This window comes from Leopardus geoffroyi, chromosome E2 (assembly GCF_018350155.1).
Source record: "Leopardus geoffroyi isolate Oge1 chromosome E2, O.geoffroyi_Oge1_pat1.0, whole genome shotgun sequence".
Taxonomy (NCBI): Eukaryota; Metazoa; Chordata; class Mammalia; order Carnivora; family Felidae; genus Leopardus; species Leopardus geoffroyi.
In genome coordinates, this window is record NC_059335.1 from 3,136,392 (window position 1) to 3,160,812 (window position 24,421).

Consider the following 24,421-nt stretch of genomic DNA (forward strand, 5'->3'; position numbering starts at 1 on the left):
ATCATCACCATCATTCCCATGACCACCACCATCATCATCCTCTCCACCATGATCTTCATCACCATGATCATCGCCATCGTGCCCACGACCATGATCACCTTCATCGTCATCATCATCACTTCCATTGTCATCATCACCACCATGATCATCTCCCACATTACTTCCATCACCATCATCCTTGTGACCACATTGTCACCATCATGACCATCACCATCATCATTCTCACTACATATAGTCACTATGACCATCATGATCATCACCCATCATCACCAACATCCTCATCATAAAATCAGTGCCTTGCATGGTGCCTGTGGCATTCATAAATCAAGGTCACTCTTGTGATTCCATCTCCCTGGGGTTCCCCTAGGTCCCCACAAATGTCATTGACATCTTGTTTTTAATTAGATACTTTGGTTTTCATTTTTTGATTGGGAGCATTTTAAGCCCCTCAAATCCCATATAGGGTCACACATCTCCCCTCAGAGGCCTTTCTTCCTCCTCTGGGGTGGTGGTGGTTGGTGCAGGTGTGCTGGGGGGCCAGGCTCTCTCGGCCAGTCTCTTTACAACCTCACCCAGCTGCCCCAGACCCCGGGTGGCCTCCACCAGCTGAGTCAGCCCCAGTTCCAGAGCTTGGCGCTGCTGCTGGTCCTGCTTCAGGACCTGGGTCAGCCTCTGCAGCTGGCCACTCACATCCCTCACAGCAGCCACTAGCTCTACCAGGGCAGGCGGCTCACAGGCCATGACCTTTACAGGTGGTGCTGGAGTCACACATGGGCCAACGGGGTCTGGGTCCTGCCCAGGGGTTGGCCTTAGGGTGAAATGGTCAGGAGGAGGTTGATCCAAGGGGTGGACCATGGAAGACAGATGGAGGTCAGAGGTCCCTGTGGGGTCAGAGGCTGAGTGTGGGGTCTGGGTGGGTGGTGGAGTTGGTTTGGGGCTCTGGCTTCTTGGTGGTTGGAAATCCTCAGTGGACAGTGTGTCCAAGCTTGGGCCTGGAGAAGACCTGGGGTGGCTGGACTCTGAGGCTGGAAAAGGTGCTAGGCTGGACATCTGAGAGAGATGAGCGGCTCCCATGGAGGTCAACCAGGGGTGCAGGCTGGGCTTGACTGCTGGCACTGGAGTGGGAGAGAACTCTGTTTCCAAGGAAGTTAGAATGGATTTGACAGTAACCACAGGGGTTGAGGTAGGGTCAGCAGTCACGGTGGGATGAGTAGAGGTGGTAGAATGAGGGGTCATGGTGGAGTCAGGGGTCGTGGCAGGGTAACTGGTTGTGATAGGGTGGGGGGTTGTAGTGGGTTGAGCAGTGGTAGAATGAGGGGGTGTGGTGGACTGAGGGGTCGTGGTGGGGTATGGGGTTGTGGTAGGGTGAAGGGTTGTGGTGGGGTGAGGGGTTGTGGTAAGGTAAAGGGGTGTGGTGGGTTGGGGGGGTGTGGTGGGTTGAGAGGGTGTGGTGGGTTGAGGGGGTGTGGTGGGTTGAGGGGGTGTAACAGGTTGAGGGGTGGTGGTAGGGTGAGGGGTTGTGGTGGAGTGAGGCGTGGCGGTGGAGTGAGGTGTTGTAGTTGGGGGAAAGGCGGTAGTGGGTTGAGAGGTAGTGGAGGTAGAGGGGTGAGAGGTCAAGGCAGAGTGAGGGGTGGTAGTGGGGTAGGGGCTTGTGGAGGGGTCTGGGGATCTGGAATGATCTGGAACTGAGTTGGGGTATGGAGCTGCGTCCAAGTTTGGGATTGTGACAGATTCTGTAGTCAACTCTGAGGTAGAAAACAGGTGGGTCACCACCTCTGGTGCAGAGGGGTCAGAGGTCAGCTCTTTGGGCAAAGCGGGTGGTGGGGTAGGTGAGAGATCAGACGGCGATGCTGAAATCACAGTGGCGTCAGGGGTAGACAAAGTGAAGCCAGGGGTTGTCAAGGTGAGGTCAGAGCTCATCCAGGAGGCCAGGTCCGGGCTGGGTGGCAATGTGTCAGGAGGGTCAGAGGTCACCTTCCGCGTTGAAGCTGCCTCAGGAATGAACCATGGCGCAGGGTTGGAGGTCACAGAGGTCACCGGTGAGCCCGGGGGCTCTGACGAGGCGGAGGGATCTGGGGAAGGGGCAGGGGGCACCGTCCGGGACGATGTGGGGCGCAGCAGCCTACGCTGGGGCCACAGTTTTCTCTCGGAACCTGGAGGAGTTGGAAAGACGGATGGCCCGAGGTCAGTCCGCCCCACCTACTCCCGCGGCCCGCCACGCCCCTCCAGGGAAGAGCTGACCAATGAGAAGGCGCAAGGCCTCGTGACGTCTTGAGTCACCGGCAGACTTCACCCACCCCCAGCGCCCCACCTCCCCGCCTCCTGCAATGTCTCCAGGCGCCACCTGGCGTCCTCCACTGCGCATGAGGGACGCGACGGAGAGGGCCACCTCAGAAGGCACGAGGCAGCGAAAATGTGGGGGGCAGCAAGACGGTGGGGGACTGGAAGCTTGCAGTGAGATGCGAAAGTGTGGGGGATGTGGAGGCTTACCTGGGGGTGCAGGAGGGGCCGCAGGGATATTTGGGGGAGGGGTGTGGGAAATGCCAGAAGGGGCAGAAGCGTGAGGGGGGATGCAGAGCGGTTCCAAAGCGCAATCTCAGTAATCAAGATTTTTATGTCAGTTTTAAGTAAAATTATCGCAAAAGATCCAAAAAAGAGACTCAGTTAAATTTTTGCCTTTAGTTAAATTTTTGCTATGTAGCTCATTGTGAATGTTTTGCATTAATTTGTTATTTTAAAAATATAAAGGTATTATCTACCTTGATTGCTGAGTGTTTGGGCAGTCCCTTAAATTTAGGGCCTGAGTAGAGTGAGAAGCCTCGCCCTCTTTTCCTGGCCTAGCTTCCAGGTAAGAACGGATTGTATCCCTTTTTGCAGATGCAGGGAATCAGGCCTAGATGGCAGGTAACCTGCCATAGGTGGCACGGATACAGTTCACAAATTGCGGGGAAAAGATGCAAAGCAAGGTCCTCTGCATTTAGAGTTTAGACCATTAAACATCACTTTCTCAGTGATGGAAATGATAACACGTGGCTACTGAGTACTTGAAATGTAGCTAGTCTGCCCAAGAAAATGGTTTTGATTCATTTACACTTAAAATAGCCAGCTGTATTGGTAGCTACCATATTGAATGACACAGCGCTAGAGGATTCCAGTTTTCTTGTAGGATTTTTTTTAGGTGCATCTTGTTCCTGCCTTGTGTTTACAACGTTGGAGAAGCAGTTAAGTAAAGGGCTTGGCCTCCAGCCAGGCTGCCTGGGCTTACACCCCGGCTCCATCGCTTCCTAACTAGGTGACTGTGGACGAGTCACAAAACTGTCTTGAATCTCGGTTTGTGGATGAGCTGTCATGAGGACTCAGGGAGCTCATGTGTATACGGAGCACTTAGCACAATGCCTAGCACGTAATAGACACTCTCATGACTATTAATACTGTCATAGGCCTTGATGTCTGTACCTCAATTTCTGTTTTCTGTGAAATGGGCATTAACACCTACATCATAGGGCTCATGTAGATGTCATGAGGGCTAAAGGGGTAATATATATATATATATATATATATATATATATATATACACACACACACACACACACACACACACACACACACACATATTGCTTAGAATAATAATACCTGACATGCGGCATATTGTTATAAATGTTAGCTGGTTTTAGTTACTATTTCAAGAATCTCAGCTTGCTTAGGTACTGTAGGGGTTCAGATATCTAGAGTGGTATTGATTTTTAATTTTTCAGACCCACGGTGCAGAGAGCTAAGCTAATCATACTCCTGTGTACATTGTCACCAACAGTCCTGCAGGGTCTCCTCTTCCTTTTTCTCCTTTTTCCTCCCCGACCTCCATCCCTCTCACTTTCTCCCATAGCTACCTCCTTTAATGTATTTGACATAGGTCCTTAAAGATATGTATGTTCTCACACAATATAGAATCCATATAGGTGTGTGTGTGAATACATTAAGCGTACATGTATTTTTGTGTTTGTGCTTTGAGTTTTTGTAAATCACATTCTGCTGGAGCTCTCACTCTGGTTCTGACTTCCTTCCTCCATATCATGGTGTTCGTACCTACCATGAACTGTGTGTGTTGCCGTGTGTGCAGCTATTCATTCTTTTAGCTATTGCATGGGTCCATCATGTGTACCCATTGCATTTCTCGTTACCCACTGTCAGACACTTAACTTGCCTCCAACTCCCTGACACCACACCATTCCAAAGGACACCTTCATATAGGTTTCCCTTATAAGCCTATTTAAGAATTTCTCTGGAATACATATCTAGGAGCAGGATTGCTGGGTCATAATGTGCAATCATATTTAATTTCACCAAAATTTTTAAAAGTTTTCTGTATTTAAGTAATCTCTACACCCAACGTGGGGCTTGAACCCACGATCCTGAGATTAAGAGTTGCGCGCTCTTCCGACTGAGCCAGGCAGGTGCCCCTAATTTCACTGAATTGTTTTTATTGAATCGCTGTATCCAGTTGGGATGCCTGTCTCCTTACGTCCTCACCCACACTTGATATTAGCTACCTTTCCATTTTTTTCCAAGCTTGTCATCATTTTAATTTGAATTTCCTGATTTCTTTTGAGTGTGAATGTTTCTACATAAACTTGTTGGCCATTTGGTCTTCCCCTTCTGTGAATCACCTGTTCATAACTCTTACCCATTTTCTTAGAGGGTTTCCTGTCATTTTCTTACTGATTTGTCAGAGTGAACTGCATAGTATAGGTTAGGGTTTCTCAAATCCAGGCATTGTTGACATTTGGAGCTGGGATTCTTTGTTGTGGGGGACTGTCCTGTGCAGAGTAGGGTATGTAACAACATCCCTGGCCTCTACCCATTAGGTTCTAGTAGACTCCCTTCTTTTAGTTGTGAAGATCCCAAACATATTCTGATATTGCCAATCATCCCCAGTTGGGACCACTGATGTAGATAATAACCCCTTGTTTCAGGGTGCATTTCTGTTGGGTCTGTGGGGTAAAAGTGGGGTCACCACTGGGGAATGTGCAGTCCATCTCTGCCCCACAACACAAACACCCTGGTCCCTCGCCACAGCTACATGCCTCACCTGTGTCTCCACGGATCCTTGGAGCTGGAGAGGGATGGTCTGGGTCCCGGGTGGTGCCAGTGGTAAGAGTGGTGGGTGTCCCCTTGGGCAGAGCCCCTCCTGAAGGTGTATCCCATGTCCGAAAAGACTCATAACCATCCTTGTCACCTTAAGAGATATAGGGAGAACTGAGTCTCACTTCTCTTGATTTTGACCCTCTGTTCATCCTGGAATTCAACTCAGGCCTCATCCTGTGTCACCTGGACCACCACCCCAATCTCCTCCCTGACCCCACAGCCACCCTGGTGACTCAGCTGAGATGCTTTCAACTACCAATAACAGAAACTGGGACTAAACTAGCTTTTACAATAAGAACAGTTATTACTTCGCTTTCCTGAAGTCCCTGCTCTTCCTCATTCTTTATTTTTTTTCCCAGGGGGAAAAAAACCCTGTAATATATTTAGTAATGAACTACCAGGAATATTTCCATAATATTTTTTCTAGATCTCTTAGATAATCTCTACATGACAATTTTATATAACATAGAAATGTATAATATACAGCTGACCCTTGAACACTGTGGGTTTGAAATGTGTAGGTCCACTTATATGTGGATTTTTTCCATAAACACAGTACAGTACTGTAAATGCATTTTCTCTTCCTTATGATTTTAGTAACTTTTTTCTCTAGCTTACTAAAAATTCAGTGTAATACATATATACATACATATATATTATATACATACATACATACATACATACATACATACATACATACATACAAAATGTGTGTTGTTTATGTTATTGGTAAGGCTTCCTGTCAACAGTAGGCTATTAGTAGTTAAGTTTTAAGGGAGTCAAAAGTTACATGGAGATTTTCAACTGCGTGGGAGTCGGTGCCCCTAACCCCCATGCTGTTCAATGGTCAGCTGTGTAATATAAAAATATGCCATTTTGGGGCGCCTGGGTGGCGCAGTCGGTTAAGCGTCCGACTTCAGCCAGGTCACGATCTCGCGGTCCGTGAGTTCGAGCCCCGCGTCAGGCTCTGGGCTGATGGCTCAGAGCCTGGAGCCTGTTTCCGATTCTGTGTCTCCCTCTCTCTCTGCCCCTCCCCCGTTCATGCTCTGTCTCTCTCTGTCCCAAAAGTAAATAAACGTTGAAAAAAAAATTAAAAAAAAAATATGCCATTTTATAAATGTAAAATATACCATTTTATATAGGGAGAATAGAAAGATTGAAATAAGTCTTCTAGCTTTTAACAATAGCTTTGTTGAGATATAATTCATATACCTTAAACTGTACAATTCAGTGGGTTTTGGGGTCTTCAAACTGTGCAACCATAAAGTCCACGTTCCTCATATCCCTTCATTAACTGTCCCTGCCCACCTCTCCAGCACCTTCCACACGTTGCTGCTCACACTGGACCCCAAACCTTGAGGTGCTCAGAAGGATGGTGTCTGCCACCCTGGACATGTTTGTCCTGGTCGCCTTGAGCTCTGTGGCTAGCTGTCCCAGGTGCAGAAATCCCTGGCTTTGTCACCTAATACATTGCATGCTAACAGAACAAGGGTCTTCATCCCGATGCCCAGCATTGCAGATACTATAGTCATGTCTCCCTGTTAACTGTTCTTAATTAAATACCTTCCCCATGCCTGATAAATACCTTAAGAGGATAGCTATGAAATCCTACCTCATGGTCATACTCATTAGGAATTTTAAAAAACATTAGCAGCACTATTAATTTAAAAATTAAAAATGGAAAAAAGAGTTTAGAGGGAAAAAAAAAACCCATTAGCTGTGAAGATTTCTTCTCAGGATGCTGGGTTTTAGGAGGGCTCCATTAAGAACACAAATGGAAGCTCTCTTCCTGTTAAAGTGTCAGTCCCCCAACTGCAAGCACACGCATTGGGTCTCTGTGTTCTTGAAATGTGCTCTAAGATATGGCCACCTGCTCATGGTCCATTAGTGTGTGATCGATTTGATTTTTTTTTTCATTGAAATGTATGCATTTTTAATTGAAGCAGCAGCATGGCAGAGTTATAGCCCTCATGAGACCCAACCACATCCCTTCCCTGCATCAGGGGGAGGGAGCCGCTGCTCAAAGTCCAGCTTATCACTGCCAAACACGCCTTTACAGCTTGGCTACAGAGGAAGTACTCCCCGACGCCATATTGTTTCTCCACACTTCCTACGATTAGTTTAAGACCATGCACATCCACGTATATCCCGTACATGTCCTTGGGCAGCTACTTCTCGGACGTGTCCCTTCCTAGCTGGGTGAACAAGCCACCAATTTCTCCACGACTCAATTTCCTCCCCTGTAGAGTGGGTACCGTGGTGGCATCTACTGAATGGCATGTGATAAGCTTATTCTTGGAATTGAATCCATATATGTCTGGTTCCTTCTTTTTAACCTTTGGATACTGTTCTATTGTAGAAATACACATCTGTTGGTTCATCGACGCCCCTGTTGACAGAGGGCTAGGCTGTGGCCAATGTTCTGCGGTTACAAATACAAATGTAGTGAATTTATACTTGTGTCCCTGGGCTCATGAGTGAGAGCTCAACACCTAGTTGTACAATTGCTGTGTGAAAGGCAAATGCATCTCCCTAGTGTCAAACTGCTCTCCTACCCAGGAACAGAGGCTCATGCCCACCTTTATCCCACATCCTTGGTGCTGTCGGACATATTAATTTTTGGCAATCTCATGCGGAGAGGGTGGGTGGAGAAGCTGCTGTCTCACTACAGATGACCAAACTGAAGCCCAGAGAGGGCAAGGGGCTTTCCCAAAGTCACACAGCTAAGGCGCAGTATTAGGTTTCAGACCCACACAGGTCTACCTGGTCCTAAGTGGAGACCTCTTTCCCTCGGGGTGCAAATTTCCCGAGTCTTCACTCCTTCCGTGGTGAGCTTTTATTCAACCTTCAGGATTTTATTCAAAGCCCCCTCCCTTTTCCCCCTCAATGAAGTCATGCCTTGCTTTATGCTTCCTGGGTTCTTCAGAGCTAACTAACTCTGTCAAACGCTCCTTCCCTGTCTCCGTGGCTAGAGTGGCTAAGAGTGTAAATGATGGAGTATGAAGCCAAGCTCTGCCCTTTGCTGTCCTGGCCTCTCTGCACCTCAGTTTCCTTATCTGTAAAACGGTATTAAGGATAGTGCTCCTCTCATAAGGTTCCATGGGGAGGAAGTGAATTAAACCATGTGACACATGTAGATGGTGCCTGGCACATGGAGAGCATTTGATGAATATTAGCTATTACTGCTTTTATTATCGTCCAACCTCTACATTTAATCCTGCATTCGATCTTGGGTCCTCTCCCCTCTGCACGGGCTCATGCAGCCATAACATATGGCAACAGCCCAAATCCATGAGTCATCCCACCTTCCGAGCTGGGTGTGGGAGGTCCGCTAGGCACGGCTGTCCGTCTGCATAGCCTCATCCATCCCCACAGCTTCAAATTCCATCTGTCGACTTATAGCTTCAGCCCAGGCACACCTCAGAGCTCCAGGATTGCGTATCTAATGTGTCCACTTGAGTGTGTCCAATGCATCCCCAACGGATCTATATTCCCACTGTGGTCCTCTGCATCCACCCGCAGTGTCCCCAGATCCAGTGGAAGGTGGGTTCCCATCCCCTACCTTCCTCTTCTCACACCCTACCTGACCCATCACTCAAATACCCCAGCTCAAAACTCCCACAATACAGCTTACGTACATCCACTTCTCCCTCAGTCTCCACCACCACCCCAGTCGAGACCACTGTCACCTCTCCATAGACCTCCGGGTCTCCCGCCATGCACTCTAGCTTCCCCATCCATTTCTCATCTGGCATCCTCAGTGACTGCTTTGAAAATACACATGTGATCATGTCCTTCCAAACTGAAAATTCTCCACCACTGCGTGCAGAACAAAACTCAAATTCTAGCTTCCTCTCCTATCACTCTCCCCCTGCCCGGCGCACTCCGCTCCAGCCATGCTGATGTCCTTGCCCTTCTCTTAAGGTCATCACTTACAGGGCACTTTCTCAGTAAGGAATATCTTGCCCATCCTACTCTAAATTGTAAATCTCAGCCTCCCTTTCCCTTGCTCATCACTGCTACGTTCCCAGGGGTTAGTATTCGTGCCTGACACACAGTGGGCATTTAACAGAAAGTTAATGTCCGTGTGTCCAAATTCTGAGAAGCCTCAGGAAATGTTACTTCAGTGAACTAGGAAGGGAAAATCCAAGCTTTGTGAGCTTCAGCTAGACTTTGTCTAGCTTCGGCTGTATGCCGTCTCCAGACTTACACTGTGGTTTCTCATTCATTCGTTCAACCAATCATTCGACAAACATTTAAGTTCCTGAGTCTCTACAACACAGATTCTGTGGTAGATAGAACAACGCTCCCCCAGAGATGTCCATGCCCTAATCCCCAGAACCTGTGAATATGTTACCTGATGTGGCAAAAGGGATACTGCAGAATGTGATTAAAGGTCCAGACCTTGAGATGAAGAGATTGTCCTGCATCAGTCCAAGGAGACCCAATCCAATTGGGACAACTCCTTAAAATCAGGACAGAGAGGGGCGCCTGGGTGGCGCAGTCGGTTAAGCGTCCGACTTCAGCCAGGTCACGATCTCGCGGTCCGTGAGTTCGAGCCCCGCGTCGGGCTCTGGGCTGATGGCTCAGAGCCTGGAGCCTGTTTCTGATTCTGTGTCTCCCTCTCTCTCTGCCCCTCCCCCGTTCATGCTCTGTCTCTCTCTGTCCCAAAAATAAATAAACGTTGAAAAAAAATTAAAAAAAAAAAAATCAGGACAGAGAAAGATGTGAAGGCAGTCCGGAGAGATGCAACATTGCTGGCTCTGAAGATGGAAGAAGGGGCCAAGAGTCAAGGAATGTGGGCGCCTCTAGAGGCTGGAAAAGGTACAGCAATGGAGTCTCCCTAGAGCCTCCGGAAGGAACACATCCCTGCTGACACCTCGGTTTTAGGCCCTAGTAGACCCCTGTTGAACTTGTGACCTACAGAACTGCAAAATAAGTTTGTGTTGTTTTAAGCCACTAAATGTGTGGTTCTGTGTCAGGGTAGCAACACAAACGGACGGTCAGACACACGACAGAACTAAAAGTCCAGTGGAGATGACAATGGGCCAGACTGGCAGCGCAATTTTCTCCACGTCAGCTTTTTTGCTCCTCTGAGAAATCCCTTCCTCCTGGTGTCTGCTGCTGGGGATAATACCACTTCCTCTGCGAGGCTTTTCCCGACTGCTCTGCTAGAAAGAACGACTCCTTCCCCGGGATTGTTCATTAGACGGTAAATAAATCTAACAACCAACGTTCTGTGGTTTTAAACTATTTCACACACCTTTTGCTCGTTGGTTTGCGACCGGAGGTCACCCAGCTAGTTCTCATCTTGGTGGAGCCACAACCGGAACCCAAGGAGTTGGACTCCAGAACTCAGCGCTAATTACCTCAGTAGTTCAGTAATCTTTCCCAACCCAATGGGCAAACTGTGCGTGAAATCGTTTCAAATGGATCGCCATGGGGGTTCCCTGAGTTCAAGTTCTGAGTCGGAGTGTTTTTCCCCCACCTGAAACACGGGCGTTAACAACAGGACGCAGGTCTCCTGGTTGTTGGAACCACGCGTGCCCAGCACAGAAAAGGTGAGCTCTCCTGCACTGTTTCCTCAGAGGAAGAAAGTGAGGCCCAAAGAGGTGGAGTCATGTTTTTCGAGGTCACCTTGCAGTGAGGACAGGAATCCACGTCTATGCTTCCTCCCACTCCCCAGCTGGCCTCACTGTGAAGACGGTACGCGTGACTACCCCGAGCCTCCCCCTGCACAGTTCGCACTTATCGGTGCTCAAGCAATGCCTTCTCACCCCGCACCCCCCCACTCCCAGGGAAGGGCCCCCCCGCCCAGCGTGTGACCGTGTTCACCGCGAGGGGGCGCCACGGGACAGGCAGGGGTCCCGCTCCGGGTTGCAGAGAACAAGAGCTCTAGAACCCTGGCCACAATGCACCGAGGTGCAGCACCTCTAAAACTGGGCTGGACGGGCCCTGGCTCACAACTCGGGTCCCCCACCCTACAGCGCCGCGGCCCCTCGGCCTGCTCTTCCCCTCCCTCTCTCGCTCGCACCAGAAGCCCAGCCTCGCAGACAGGCAGCCGCTCTAGAAGCCCCCGAGGCGCCTCACCCGGCTTTTATTACCGCGGGCGGGGGCTGGCCGGCCAATCAGGAGGCGCAGAGCGCCTGTGACGTCACACGGCGTGAGCCCGCCGGAGCCGGGCTCTCTCGCCAAGGGCGGCGGAGTGCGAGTGCGCGTGCGTGCTGCGCGCCACAAAAAGGCGGGAAAGGGGGCGAGGGGAGGGGCGGTCCCGAGGGGACGAGTCTCGCAGAAGAGGCAGAGGGGCGCGGGGGGACAGGCAGAAGGGGGACCTTCAGGAGATGGGAGGGCACACGAAGAAGCAGAGGGCGAGAGCAGCCCGAGGCGCAGCGGGTGCGGCAGGCTGGACTGGGCGGCAACGGTGGGGCTGGGGCAGGAGGAGACAGCCGTGAGGAGAAGGCGAAGAAGCCACCGTGCGAGGCAAGGAGCACGAGGGTGACAGGGAGCGCGGGGGGGGGGGGGGGTGGTCAGATGGGGAAAGTAGTGACCCGGCCTGAGAAACAGCGGAACCCGAAGAGGAGGCGGAGGCGTAGAGTGTGGAACACAGGAAGGCTGGGAACGTGCACTGGATGCGAGCACGCGAGAGCCACGGGGAGCGGGAGGCGGACCCGCGGAGATGCGGAGACGGAGGGGCGGCGTGGATGGGAGAGCGGGGAGGGCCGAGAGGATGGAGGGGCGCGTGCACGCGCGCGCACGCACGCGCGCCGAGGAGAAACTCGCGAGAGCACCAACACGCACGCGGGGGCGGGCCACAGAGATGCCTGGGAGCGCACTCACCCACAGGGACGCGGGCCACAGAGAAACCCGCGACAGCACGCTACGCGCAGGGCCGCGGGCCGCGCCAACGCTCACGAGTGCACGCGCCCACACGTACGCGCACGCGCAGGGACGTGGGCCGCGCAGACGCCCATGAAAGCACGCGCACGCACGTACACGCAAGCGCAAGGGCGCTGGCCCGGGAGGGAGGCGCTTGTGAAGCCGGAGAGAGCCGGGCTGAGGCCCACGCCCCCAGGTGTGGCCACAGAGGCGGAAAGGACAGTTCCTGCTGCAGTGAGAGGGGCCGCGGGCCGAGCTGTGGGGCTGAAGGCCGCCCCACTGGCCAAAGGGAGGGGAACCCTCCATTCGGGGCTCCTCACCCCGCCACTGAACCACTCCCTGACCCAGACCAGAGCATGAGGGGAGGACCAAGTGGAGGGCGCTGGGGGGATGACAACGCGGTGACCTGGGCCAGCTGGGGCTGTCGGGGTGGAAGGGCCCAGGCTCAGGTGTGACTGCTGGTTGGCTGGTTTGCGGGAGGACCATGGGCTCAGACCCTGCGAAGTCTAGTCTGATTCTCGGAGACACAGGGTGCCTGGGGTGGGAATGGGGTGGGGGGGTTCTCCTCTTCAAGCCTCTCCACAAAGAGTTCCAGAGGGAACGTTTTAGGGGCCCTAGGGCCACGGAAAACTTGACTGGGGAGGCGCGCACAGGTCCATGATGGCCCGCTCCGCACCCTGGCCGTGCCCCTCACCTGTATGTGGAAGACGCCTTGTTGCTGGGGAGGGTCCCCCTGGGCTTTTGGTGGTGCCCCAGGAGAGCATGTGTCCAGGCACCCCTGCGGCGGTGGTCCCCTTGGCCAGGTCCTCTCCCGAGGTGGGATCCCAGGTCCAGGGGGGATAATCATCCTCATCGGCGTAGCCTTGGGAGAAAGTGGGGCATGGATTGAGCCCTGCCCTGTCTCCGAGGTCCTTGCTGCAGCTCCAAACTACCCTTCCAGAATCTCCTGCAGTGACTCTGGGTCCCCCACCCCATCCCCAGTACCAGTGCAGGTGAGCCCCACGTCTTCCTCGTGGTCACAGTTGTGCTGGCCCCATGCCCCAGCAGGGCAGTCACTCAGCGAGGCCTCGATTCCCTTGCAGCCCACGTCATCCAGCCAGATGGGGCCCGTCCCGGGGCCGTAGTGGGTTTTGCCCACTCGGGGCCGGACCCTTCCACAGCCCAGCTCCCAGCAGGCCACGGTACTGTCCCGCAGGTCCCAGCTGTCATCGCACACTGTCCCCCAGCGCCCAGCATGCCACACTTCCAGCCGGCCAGCACACCGGTTGGGCCCATCAGCCAGACGCACGCGGAACGGGCCTGCCGGTAGAAGGCCCCAAGTCAGGAGGGGTCAAGAGGGGCCAGCCTCACCTCTTGTGTTCCCTCCACTCACCTGATCCTCGAGTGGTGCTCCCAGTGGGGGAGGGGGCTGGGTCTTTGGGTGACTCTGGAGAACCCTGTGCTGGGATCTCAGCTGATGACTCCTTGGGGGTCAGAGGGATTCGCGTTGCGGTGGCCTCAGAGGTCACCTCTCGGGGGCCTTGAGTGGTTGACGTTGCCACGGCCTTAGAGGTCCGTTCTCGGGGGGCCCGGGGAGTCCGTGTTGCAGTGGTATGTGAGGTCATCCCGTGGGGGACCCCAGTGGTCAGCTTTGCAGTAGACTCTGAAACTGGTCTGTGGGAGGCCTCAGTGGTCAGGGTTGTGGTGGTCCGTGAGGTCAGTTCAAGGGGCCTCTGGGTGCCCAGGACCCTGGAATGTTTAGTGGTTGGCGTCACGGGGGGCTGAGTGGTCGGTCGCTTTGCATTTTTGGTCACCCACTTCTTAGTACTCTTGGGCATTTTCCCTGGGGCCTTGGTGGTGGTTTTCTCAGGAACGCTGGGGGTCAGCCTCGCAGAGGGCTTGGTGGCCAGCTCCCCGGGGAGCCAGGCGTCCGGATCTCTACCCAGGCCGGGGATCCAGCTCCAACTGAAGGGGTCTGAGATAGAGTCCAGGCCAGGGGTCTCTGGAAGGTGCGAGGAGAGGACAGGGAAGATGGCGGACACCATAATGACAAGATTATCTGTCTACACCTCCCCTCTCTGCAATCACCACGTTTCCATTAATCCCCTCATTATTCATTCACTCATTCACGTGCCAAACATTTGTTGAGCATCTTCTGCGATCCAGGCACTGTGCCAGACCCTGGGGATACCGCGGCCAGCCAAATCTGACCCCACCCCCTGCCTCCTTGTCTCGCACAGTGATGTGACTGGCCCTCTGTGCCCTTCTCACTTCCGACCTGTCGTCCTCCTCTCTCTGGCCACGCGTGGCCTCACTTCCTGTGACTTCTCACTGTCCACCTCTCACCAGTCACCAGGGTGGTACCAGATCCGACAGCTCACTCCCCAGCTGAAAACCCTGCCGTGGCTCCCACGGCCTCCAGAGGAGAGGGAAAGGGCGTAGGCGCAGGGGCTCCATCGCTACGACTGCCACCGTTCTCTCACCTCTCGGATTAGCACTGTGCGCAGGAAAATGTTCACTGTGCCCCGAGGAAGGTTGGGCCCTTCGCCCCCCGGCTCCCGGGGCGACCAGAGAATCGGTACCCGCGTTGCGCCGTGGACAGGTGATGGGTGGGCAGGCACAGCTTGTAACCGAGCTCCTATACAAACCCTGCACCCCGAGTCTGGGGAGCGTCCCTGCCCGGCAGTGCTTCATATGTGCTGTCACATGTCGCATGACTCCCCTGGGAGAGGGTGGCTGGAAGCTCCATGAAGGTCTCTCCTGAACCTGCCCCCTGTGCTGCCTCCCTCGGCTGGCTTTTAAGACAGCTTTTCTGACTTTTGTGAGTCCTTCTAGGAAATTATGGAACCGGAAGTTGGCCTCGGGGACCTCCCAAATGGTAACGTGTCACACAGGTTTGCAGTGATCTGTTGGTACACCTTTGCGTCAGTGAGCTGCGAGCTTCCCAAAGGCCGGGACTGTGTTCTTTGCATCCGGAGGCCCCAGCACCTGGCTCAGTGCCTGGCACTCGATAAATGTTGGAAGCGAACGGCGAACACGAAGCCTGATTTTACTGTGGCTGGCCCTCACTCTGGCTTCTGTGCATCTCCCAGCGGCCCTGTCTTCACTTCCTTTCATCTTGGGGAGCGTTCTTGGGAATGGGAGGAAGAGAAAGAATCCCAACTCTGCCACTTCGTTGCCGTGTGACCTTGTGCAAGTTACTTAACCTCTCTGTGCCTCAGCCTCATCGTGTAAATTGAGCATAACATCCACTCACTTGGACCTATTGTGAGGTCACATGTGTGAAAACACCCAGTCCAGGGCCCGGGCTTAGGAGACGGGCATTCAGTAGATGCTAGTACAGATGGTACTTCCCATTCCCTCCTCCAGGAAGCCCTCCAGGAACTAGTGGGTGGCTAGGGCCTCCTTACCAGTGCAGGTGACTCCAACATCTTCATTGTGAGCACAGTTGTGCTTCCCCCAGGGCGCAGCGGGGCAGTCAGAGAGCGAAGCCTCGGTCCCCAAGCACCCCACGTCGTCCAGCCAGATGGGGCCGGCCCCCCAGCCAAAGCGGCCAGCGGCAGGGTCCGGCTGCCGAGCTCCGCCACATCCCAGCTCGCGGCAGACCACCGCAGCGTCCCGTAGGTCCCAGCTGTCGTCACACACCGTCCCCCAGCGCCCTGCGTGCCACACCTCCAGCCGGCCCGAACACCTGCTGGGCCCTGCCACCAGGCGCAGTTGGGGGGAGCCTAGGATGGAAGAGACCCAAAGGATGGGAGTCAGGAAGCCGTCCAGCTCTCTCTGTCCCTCCACCTGCCTTCCATCCAGCCACCTATTAGTCCTCCGCTGTGCCACCGTCCGCCTTAGGCACAGGGACAGGGTCGGGCACGGTCTCGGTTCCTCAAAAAGTTAAACACAGAATTACTATCCCACTCCCCAGGATATACCCCAGATAAAGTGAAAATGGCTATTCACACAAACGTTCACAGCGGCACTGTTCTCGGAAACACCCCAAGCGTCCGTCACTAGATGAAGGGACAGCAAAATGAGGTATGTATACACACAGAACGGAATATGATTCCACCTTGAAAAGGAAGGGAACTTGGGGGCACCCGGGGGGCTCAGTCGGTTAAGCTTCCAACTTCGGCTCAGGTCATGATCTCACTGCTCGTGAGCTCGTTGAGCTCGTTGAGCCCCATGTCAGGCTCTGTGCTGACAGTTCCGAGCCCGGAGGCTGCTTCGGACTCTGTCTTCATTTCTCTGTCCCTCCCTCATTCGCACTCTCTCTCTCAAACATAAAATAAGACAAAACTTTTTTAAAAGGAAGGGAATTCAGACGTGTCACAACATGGATGAAGCTGGAGGGCATTCGCACAAATACTATGAGGTCCCCAGAGGAGTCCAATCCATAGAGACAGAAAGTAGAAGAAGCCAGGGGCTGGGGGACTAAGGAGTCCGTGTTTAATGGGTTGGGGTGTCTGTCTGGATGACGAAAAGGTTCTATAGCTGGATGCTGGCGGCTGCACGACCTTACGAATGTATTTAATGCCGCTGAAATGTATGCTTACCAGGGACTGAAATGGTCAATTTTATATTATGTATATATTGTATCATAAGAAAAAAAGAGAATATGGGCCCTGGAACAAATTGCTTTCATTGGAGTCCTGAGTTTCCCATATATTTTTTTTAATTTTTATAATGTTTATTTGAGACAGAGACAGAACGTGAACGGGGGAGGGTCAGAGAGAGAGGGAGACACAGAATCTGAAACAGGCTCCAGGCTCCGAGCTGTCAGCACAGAGCCCAACGCGGGGCTCGAACTCACGGACGGCGAGATCATGACCTGAGCCGAAGTCGGACACTCAACCAACTGAGCCACCCAGGCGCCCCTCCCATATTTTTTTAATCACGGGGTTTCATGAGTGACACAGAGACCAGACAGCACCCAGGGCCCGCGTGGCTGGGAGCGTCACCTGGCGTAGACACGTAGAGTACTTGGAACAGCACTCGCACACACAAGCCAGCGAGTGCTGAGTGAATGCTCGTAGTTGTCGTCATTCAGCAAAAGGGGAAAGAGGCCTCCCGTAGGAGAACCAATTTTCCCCTCTCTGCGGCCTTTCCCACCCTCGAGGAGACAGCTGCGCCAACCCTGCCTTCTTATTTTCTGTATCTCTCCTGCTGTGACGTCGGGCCTTGCTGACCCGGACAGCCTGTCCCTCGGAGGGTTGGCTGATTCCTAGAGACGCCGCCGGAGCGTGCCTTGTCTGTGCAGGCCAGCCCGTCTGGGGCCCACCCCCCCCCCCCCACCGCCTCCACGCGGCTCTCACGCTCTGGGCCACCGGCCACCTGCCCTCAGCCCCCCAGGGCCGGATGCCCCACAACCAGGGGCAGCCCCTCCGCCCCACGGCTCCCTGAAGCGATTCCAGCGAGCCGGTCCTGACCCCTGCCCACCTGGCCTTGCCCGATCCTTCCCACAGAAACCACAGTCACGGCTCCTGCTGGCCTTTGCCCCTCGCTCCCTCTGCCTGCTGACCGCCCCTGGGGCTTCCCTGGGTGGCCCCTGCCCGGGGGGTGGGAGAGAAACCCACTATCTTTCCAATGACGGTCCTGTCTTGATCGGCTGGCTGCACCGCCCCCGAACACTACTAACGCCGGTGTTTAAAAAATGACAACTACTGGGGCACCTGGGTGGCTCGTTTGGTTAAGTGTCTGGCTCTTGATTTTGGCTCAGGCCGTGATCTCACGCTTAGTGGGATTGAGCCCTGCGTGGGGCTCTGTGCTGACAGCTCGGAGCCTGGAGCCTGCTTGGGATTCTTTCTCTCCTTCTCTCTCTGCCCCTCCCCCACTAGCTCTCTCTCTCAAAAGAAGTAAACATTTAAAAAACCAAAACGAGGGGCGCCTGGGTGACTCAGTCGGTTAAGCCTCCGGCTCTCAGCTCAGGTCACGATCCCACGGTTTGGGGGTTCGAGCCCCGCATCAGCCTCTGCGCCAACAGCTGGGAGCCTGTTTGGGACACTTGTGCGCTCGCTCTCTCTCTCTCTCTCTCTCTCTCTCTCTGCCTCTCCCCTGCTCATGCTCACTCTCTCTCAAAATAAATACACATTTTTAAAAAATGAAAATGACAACTATCGTTGAGTGGGTCCCTTCGGCGTTTGTGAGGAGACAACCTCCAAACACTCAGGATGGTGACAGCAGAGTATTCAAGCGAGCACAGACCCTTCTGGGTGTGGGGCTCTCTTTTCTCCTCCACCCCTGATGAGAGGGTCTCTGAGCAGGGAGAAAGGGTGTGGGGGGGGCACCACGGGGGAGGAGGCAGAAGGGAAGACCCCGCTTCCTTGGGGAGCATTCCAGACTCACCGGCTTCGGGTCCAGGCTCCCGCGGGGCAGTGGGGGAGGCAGGCGGAGGGGAGGCGCCGCCTGCGGTTCGTGAGGCCTGGCTCGCCGTGGGGGGCGGGGGCCCGGACGCCGTGTCGCGGGACGCAGAGTGGTTGCCGTCCGCAGCCGGGGCCGTGGGAGGGACATATCCAAGAGGCATCCCTGGGGCGGAGGGACGGTGATCACCACGTGCCGCCCTCCAGCCCAGGACCGCCATTGCAGGACGAGGTTGCACGGATGGGGACAAGATGGGGCGAGGCAGCAGTCAGGACGGAAGGAGAGAGGGGCCCATGGGGTGTACGCTATGAGACCACGCGAGCCTCCCCCCCCCCCCCCAGCTTTCCGCAGTTCTACTGGTGGCTCTACCATACCCCCGGCCAGGCGGTCCCTGCTGTCCTCCTCACCGTCACACACGGCCCCGGCGTCCTCCCGGTGGTGACAGTCGTGCTGGCCCCAGGGCCGTGCTGGGCACAATCGCAAGGCTGTCTCGTTACCCCGACACCGAAGGTCATCCAGGAGGATGGGGCCAGCCCCCTCCCCAAAGAAGGCGCCTCCGGGGGCGGCCAGCGCGCCGCCACAGCCCAGCTCGCGGCAGGCCACGGAGGCGTCCCGAAGGTCCCAGGCGTCGTCACACACGGTCCCCCAGCGCCCGCCGTGCCACACCTCCAGGCGGCCGGCACAGCCGTGGGGGCCGTCGGCCAGACGCAGCCGGGGGGCTGGGCCTGGATGTGGGGAGACGGGGGAGAACAGAGAGACGGGAGACTGTGACGGGTGAGCAAGTGTAAGCCCCACGTGCAGGAAACCAGCACAGACACTCGGATGCGAGCCATCCGTCGTCCGGGCCGCGGTGACGCTGCGCAGCAGGCGCTCCAACTTCAGTTTGCTGGTGAGGAAAAGGCTCCAGGATGGGAAGTCTCTCGCCAAGAGTCCGGCTGTGGCCTGCCCGCAATGCCCCTGCCTCCCCCGGGGGCAGGCCCTGGTGACATTGGCCCTGATCCCCTCCATCCACCGCCCTGGCCTGCCCCGCCCCCTGCTCCCCGGCCGCCTGCCTCAGTCCTGTAAAGCAGGGCTTCTCAAGCTGGGAGACAGGTCGTTCCTTGCCGTGGGCTGTCCTGTGACTATAGGATGTCCAGCGGCCTCCCGGGGCTCCAGTCCCCAGATGAGAGTGGCATCTACAGCGTGAGGGCCGGACTTCGCCCAATGTCCTCTGGGGAGTGGGGGATGGGAAAACCACCCCCCAGCCACCGCTGAGAACCACCTGCTACATAGGAACCTCTTCTGGTTTCAGGGTACGTTTCTGTTAGGTCTTTCTGGTGTGAGGCCTGGGTCCATTGGGGAGCGTGGAGTCCGTCTTTCCACCCCCCCCCAGATGGGCTGGGGGGCAAATCACCCCCAGTCAGTGTTCTAGAGACACGAGCCAGCCAGAGGCGTCAGACACACCTGTACTCGCATCTGCTCCTAGGAAACGAGGGGCTCCCCCGGGGGCCCCCCCAGGAATGGAAGGTGTGGTGGGGCACCAAGCTTCCCCAGGTGCCTCATGGGGTTCACTTCTCCTCAGCAACTTAGCCCTCCCTGGAGTCTTAACTTACCTCCCTTCCTCCCCCTCCCTGCCCTCTCCCTCCCTCCTCCCTTCCCACCCCCGTCTCCCTCCTCCTTTCCCTGCCCTCCCTCCTCCCTGCCCTCCCCCTGGGACATGGAGGGGGAGGGAATGGAGTAGGAGGGAAGAGAGAGAGGGAGGAGGGAGGGGAGGGAAGGGAGGGGGGGGAAGGAGGGAGGAAAGGGAGAGGGGAGGAGGGAAGAGGGGAGGGAGTGAGGAAGAGGTAGGAGGAGGAGGGCAGGGAGGGGAGGGAAGAGAAGGGAGAGTGGTAGGAGGAAGGAGGGAGGGGGAGGGCAGGGAGGGGAGAGAAGAGCAGGAAGGAGGGAGGGGGAGGGCAGGGAGGAGGGAGGGCAGGGCAGGGAGGAGGGAGGGGGAGGGCAGGGAGGAGGGAGGGGGAGGGCATGGAGGAGGGAGGGCAGGGGAGGGAGGAGGGAGGAGGGAGGAGGAGGGCAGGGAGGAGGGAGGGCAGGGCAGGGAGGAGGGAGGGGGAGGGCAGGGAGGAGGGAGGGCAGGGAAGGGAGGAGGGAGGGGGAGGGCAGGGAGGAGGGAGGGGGAAGGCAGGGAAGGGAGGAGGGAGGGGGAGGGCAGGGAGGAGGGAGGGGGAGGGCATGGAGGAGGGAGGGCAGGGGAGGGAGGAGGGAGGAGGGAGGAGGAGGGCAGGGAGGAGGGAGGGGGAGGGTAGGGCAGGGAGGGGGGAGGGGAAGGAAGGGAGGAAGGAGTGAAGGGCAGGGAGGAGGGAGTGAAGGGCAAGGAGGAGGGAGGGCAGGGCAGGGAGGAGGAGGGGGAGGGCAGGGAGGAGGGAGGGGGAGGGCAGGGGGAGGGGAAGGAAGGGAGGAGGGAGGGGAGGGCAGGGAGGAGGGAGGGAACGGAAGGAAGGAGGGAGGGCAGGGCAGGGAGGGTGGAGGGGAAGGCAGGGAGGAGGGAGGGGAGGGCAGGGGCAGGGGGAAGGAGAGAGTCGAGGAGAGCTCTATCAAGCAGGTGCGGGCACCGCAGCCTGCGAGTAGGGGCAGATGAGGGGGGGCAAGCAGCAGCTTCGGGTAAGCGTCCGGAAGGCGGGGGACATACCCGTGCAGACCAGCCCCGCATCCTCGCTGTGGTCACAGTTGCTCCGACCCCAGGGGCTTCGGGGACAGTCCCGCAGAGCCTGCTCTCCGCCTCCACACCCCACGTCATCCATCCACACGGGCCCTGAGCCCGGGCCGAATCTGGCGCCTCCGGGGGCGGCCAGCGCGCCCCCGCAGCCCAGCTCGCGGCAGGCCACGGCGGCGTCCCGCAGGTCCCAGCCGTCGTCGCACACGGTCCCCCAGCGCCCGCCGTGCCACACCTCCAGCCGACCGGAGCACCCGTGGGGGCCCGAGACAAGGCGCAGCCGCTCTGGGGGGGGGGGGAGGGCAGGGAAGGAGGGAGTGCTGAGTCTTGTTGGGGGGGGGGGGGCAGCTTGGGAAAAGCAGGTTCAAACAGCCCTCGTTTTCCATCCGGGGCAACCGAGGCCCAGAGGGGGCGGTGGCCTGAGATGCACCTGCCAGCCAGGCCGTGAAGAGGGGTGCCAGGATCTGAGCGGGGTGGGGTGCCTGGGTCTCCTGATCAGGTGGGGGCGGGGGACGACAGGGCGCTGGGCCTCGCTGGATCCCGAGGGGCGTAGTGGCGCTGGGGGCCTGCGCGTTACAGGTGAAGAGGAGGGCACCCAGGGCTCGCTGGGCTGGTCCAGATGTGGGGAGGGGCCTTACCGTGTCGGGGGGCTCCGGCCGTCAGCTGAGGGGCCCTGGTGGATTTGGCCTGCTTGGGTGGCCGGGGACCCTTCTTCCTGGAGCTGTTCTGTGGGGTCCCAGCCGGGCGGGGTGCTGGGAGAGACAGCGGGGAGACCTCAGCCGGGAGCCGCTCGCCCTCCCGCCGGGGGGGGGGGGGGGGGGGGACCAGGCCACGCTGCCCGACGGCCCCAGGAGGTGCAGGAGGATGTGCAGGGGGCTGTGACGAGGGCCCTGCGGGGGACGCGGCCGCTGCCTCCATCTGTCCCCTGGGAGGCGCTAGCGGAAGTCCCCTCTCCCTCACAGTGGGAAGCGGGGAGAGAGCGTGGCCAGGGTGGGCTCACCGTGTGTCCCTGGAGGCTCCTCCGAGCCAGGGCTCAGCTCCCCAGACAGCCCCGGCCAGGGGTCCCCCTCCAGGATCGAAGGTGGATCGTCCCCATCCCTGGAGTTGGCCACACGCTGACCTGAGGACAGCACAGAAGCTGTGGCCGGGGCGCCCCCCGCCCCCTCGCCCCAGACAGGCAGACCCGGGGTGGGGGGGCGGGGCGGGCAGGCGGCAGTGAGCTGGGAGTCCTGGAGGGGGCGTCTGGGGCTGGGGGTGCCCGGACTTCTGGGTCGCGTCTGTGGGAGCGCCCCCGAAGGAGGATCAAGGGCCCCTCACCTGCGCAGACTACGCCCGCGTCCTCCTCATGGGAGCAAATGTGGGCCTTCCAGCCGCGATGGGGGCAGAGCCCCAGCTGGCCCTCACTGCCCCGGCAGGCCAGCTCGCTCAGCCACACGGGCCCCGCGCCCTCCCCAAAGAAGGCGCCTCCGGGGGCGGCCAGCGCGCCCCCGCAGCCCAGCTCGCGGCAGGCCACGGCGGCGTCCCGCAGGTCCCAGCCATCGTCGCACACGGTCCCCCAGCGCCCGCCGTGCCACACCTCCAGGCGGCCGGCACAGCCGTGGGGGCCGTCGGCCAGACGCAGCCTCTCTGGGGGGACAGAGGAAAGGCTGTGACAGTTGGGGGGGCGGGGCCCAGGGAAGGCGGGGTGGGGGGCTGTCTGTCCTGCAGGGTGTGGTGTGAGGCCGGCCGCCCAGCTCCTGGGTTCCCAGGAGAACAGTGGCCCCCACAGGAAGTGGGAGGCTGGTCAGCGGTGGTTCTGGGGGGGAGAAGTGCCCGAGGTCAGGAGCCCACGCAGGGCAGCCGGGTTTGCAGTGGAGGGTGAGGCTGGGCAGGGGTGGGTTGCAACTGTGCAAGGTCAGGCAGCCGTGCTCAGGGCCACTTACCAACAGCCTGGATCCCCATCAGAGCTGCTGGAAGGGGGATGGAGGGGTAGGGTAGAGTGAGGGCAGGCCCGAAGGGGTGCTTTCTCCAGTGCAGACCCCTCGTCTTAAATACCCCAACGCACGTGCGCGCGCGCGCGCACACACACACACACACACACACACACACACACACACACAGAATGTGCACACCTCTGAACCAAAAACCCCACTACTGTGAGGCAGGACTCTGGGTAGAGGGCTGGGCAAGACTCAGGTCCCTGAGACAGGCGGGGCCCCACATGCCTCAGGTCAGGGCTGGGAGCCAGGCTTTGTGCTCCCCCAGGGGCCTGGCTAAGGTCAAATGGTGGGTGACCCCCCCCCCCCCAGGGTCAGGGCCGGTGGGGGAGGAGGGTAGGTCCCTGGGGTCCTAAGAGGGTAGGGCTGGCTGTGCAGAAGGCTGGGTCCCTCGGGGGATCAGGCAAGGAGGACCAGATGTCCCTTATCCCAAGCACCAGAGACAGGGTCCCGGAAGTCTGAGTCGTTCAAGTGGATGAGCTCAGGGGTCAGAGGTCCCTGAGTCCCCAAGGAGAAGGGGTCACTCACCGATAAGGCAGGCCAAGACCCTCATGTTTGCAGACTCCAAGGCAGGGACGGGGTGAAAGGGGACGCAAGCTGGAGAGGGGAGGAGGCTGCGGCCACCGGAGGGAGGGAAGGAGAGAGGGAGGGCGGGAGCGGGGGGAGCGCCTGCCAGAGGCGCCCTGGACCGGGGAGGAGCAGGCAGGGGCTGGACGCTTTGCCAGAAGGAAGAGAGGCTGCCTGCCGAGGCTGCAGCGGCAGCAGGGGACAGGAGTGGGGGGAGGGAGGGGGCTGGCCAGCAGCTGAGGCCTGGCGAGGAGGGGGGTGGCCGCGGGGAGCGAGGGTGTCCTACTGCAAACTCCCACTGGGAGCCAGAGACTCCAGGCCAGGCGCCCCGCTGTGCTTAGAGATGGCTCAGGAAAGGGAGCTGATGGGGGGGGAGGGGGCACGCACCAGCACCCACCCATCTGCTCCTCTCTTGTCCAGCAGGGAACACGGGGAGACCAGGAGGGAGCGGACTGGGAGTGGATTCAAACTAGCAGCTGGGCTTGGGGACCCAGTACATCTGGGGCTCATGGCTCCGCAGCAAGAAGGCTTGCAGCCAGACACCAGGAAGGACTTCCTGACTGGAAAAGGAGACAGAAACCCCTGTCTGTGCCCCCTGATGGGGTTCAATGCAAACTCTTTGATCCCCTGTCTGTGGGAGCTGTGGTTGAACTCCAGGGAGCTGGGGGTGGGGGCGGGCCGAAGGACTAGGGGTCCAGTCTTGGCTGAGGGAGGGGGCCACCACACACACACGCACTTGCTCCCCCCGCCCCCCACTCTCTCTGCACCAGGCAGCTGTGAGGCGGAAAAAAATTCGGTAATGGGGAGCGTGAGTCAGAGGCTGGCAGGGAGTGGGGCTGCC

At 57.4% G+C, this 24,421-nt stretch overlaps 1 protein-coding gene across 4 annotated transcripts; it reads right to left on the bottom strand.

The window, feature by feature from the left end:
- Nucleotides 1-378: 378 nt before the first annotated feature.
- On the bottom strand, nucleotides 379-24,281 carry SSC5D (scavenger receptor cysteine rich family member with 5 domains). Of its 4 annotated transcripts, none has more exons than XM_045441425.1 (14): nucleotides 23,542-24,281; nucleotides 22,960-22,983; nucleotides 22,355-22,663; nucleotides 22,038-22,157; nucleotides 21,676-21,789; nucleotides 21,014-21,322; nucleotides 18,756-19,073; nucleotides 18,334-18,513; nucleotides 15,408-15,725; nucleotides 13,391-13,999; nucleotides 13,003-13,317; nucleotides 12,713-12,880; nucleotides 5,087-5,233; nucleotides 379-2,153 (listed from the first exon to the last, which is right to left on the bottom strand). In XM_045441425.1, exons 1-14 carry the CDS (start codon nucleotides 23,564-23,566, stop codon nucleotides 466-468), a joined length of 4,644 nt encoding a protein of 1,547 aa, XP_045297381.1. In that variant the 5' UTR covers nucleotides 23,567-24,281; the 3' UTR covers nucleotides 379-465. The 4 variants fall into 4 exon arrangements, with proteins under 4 accessions (XP_045297381.1, XP_045297380.1, XP_045297383.1 ...); XM_045441424.1 differs by having other exon boundaries at nucleotides 22,960-22,986; XM_045441427.1 differs by lacking the exon at nucleotides 13,003-13,317 and having other exon boundaries at nucleotides 23,542-24,278.
- Nucleotides 24,282-24,421: the final 140 nt, after the last annotated feature.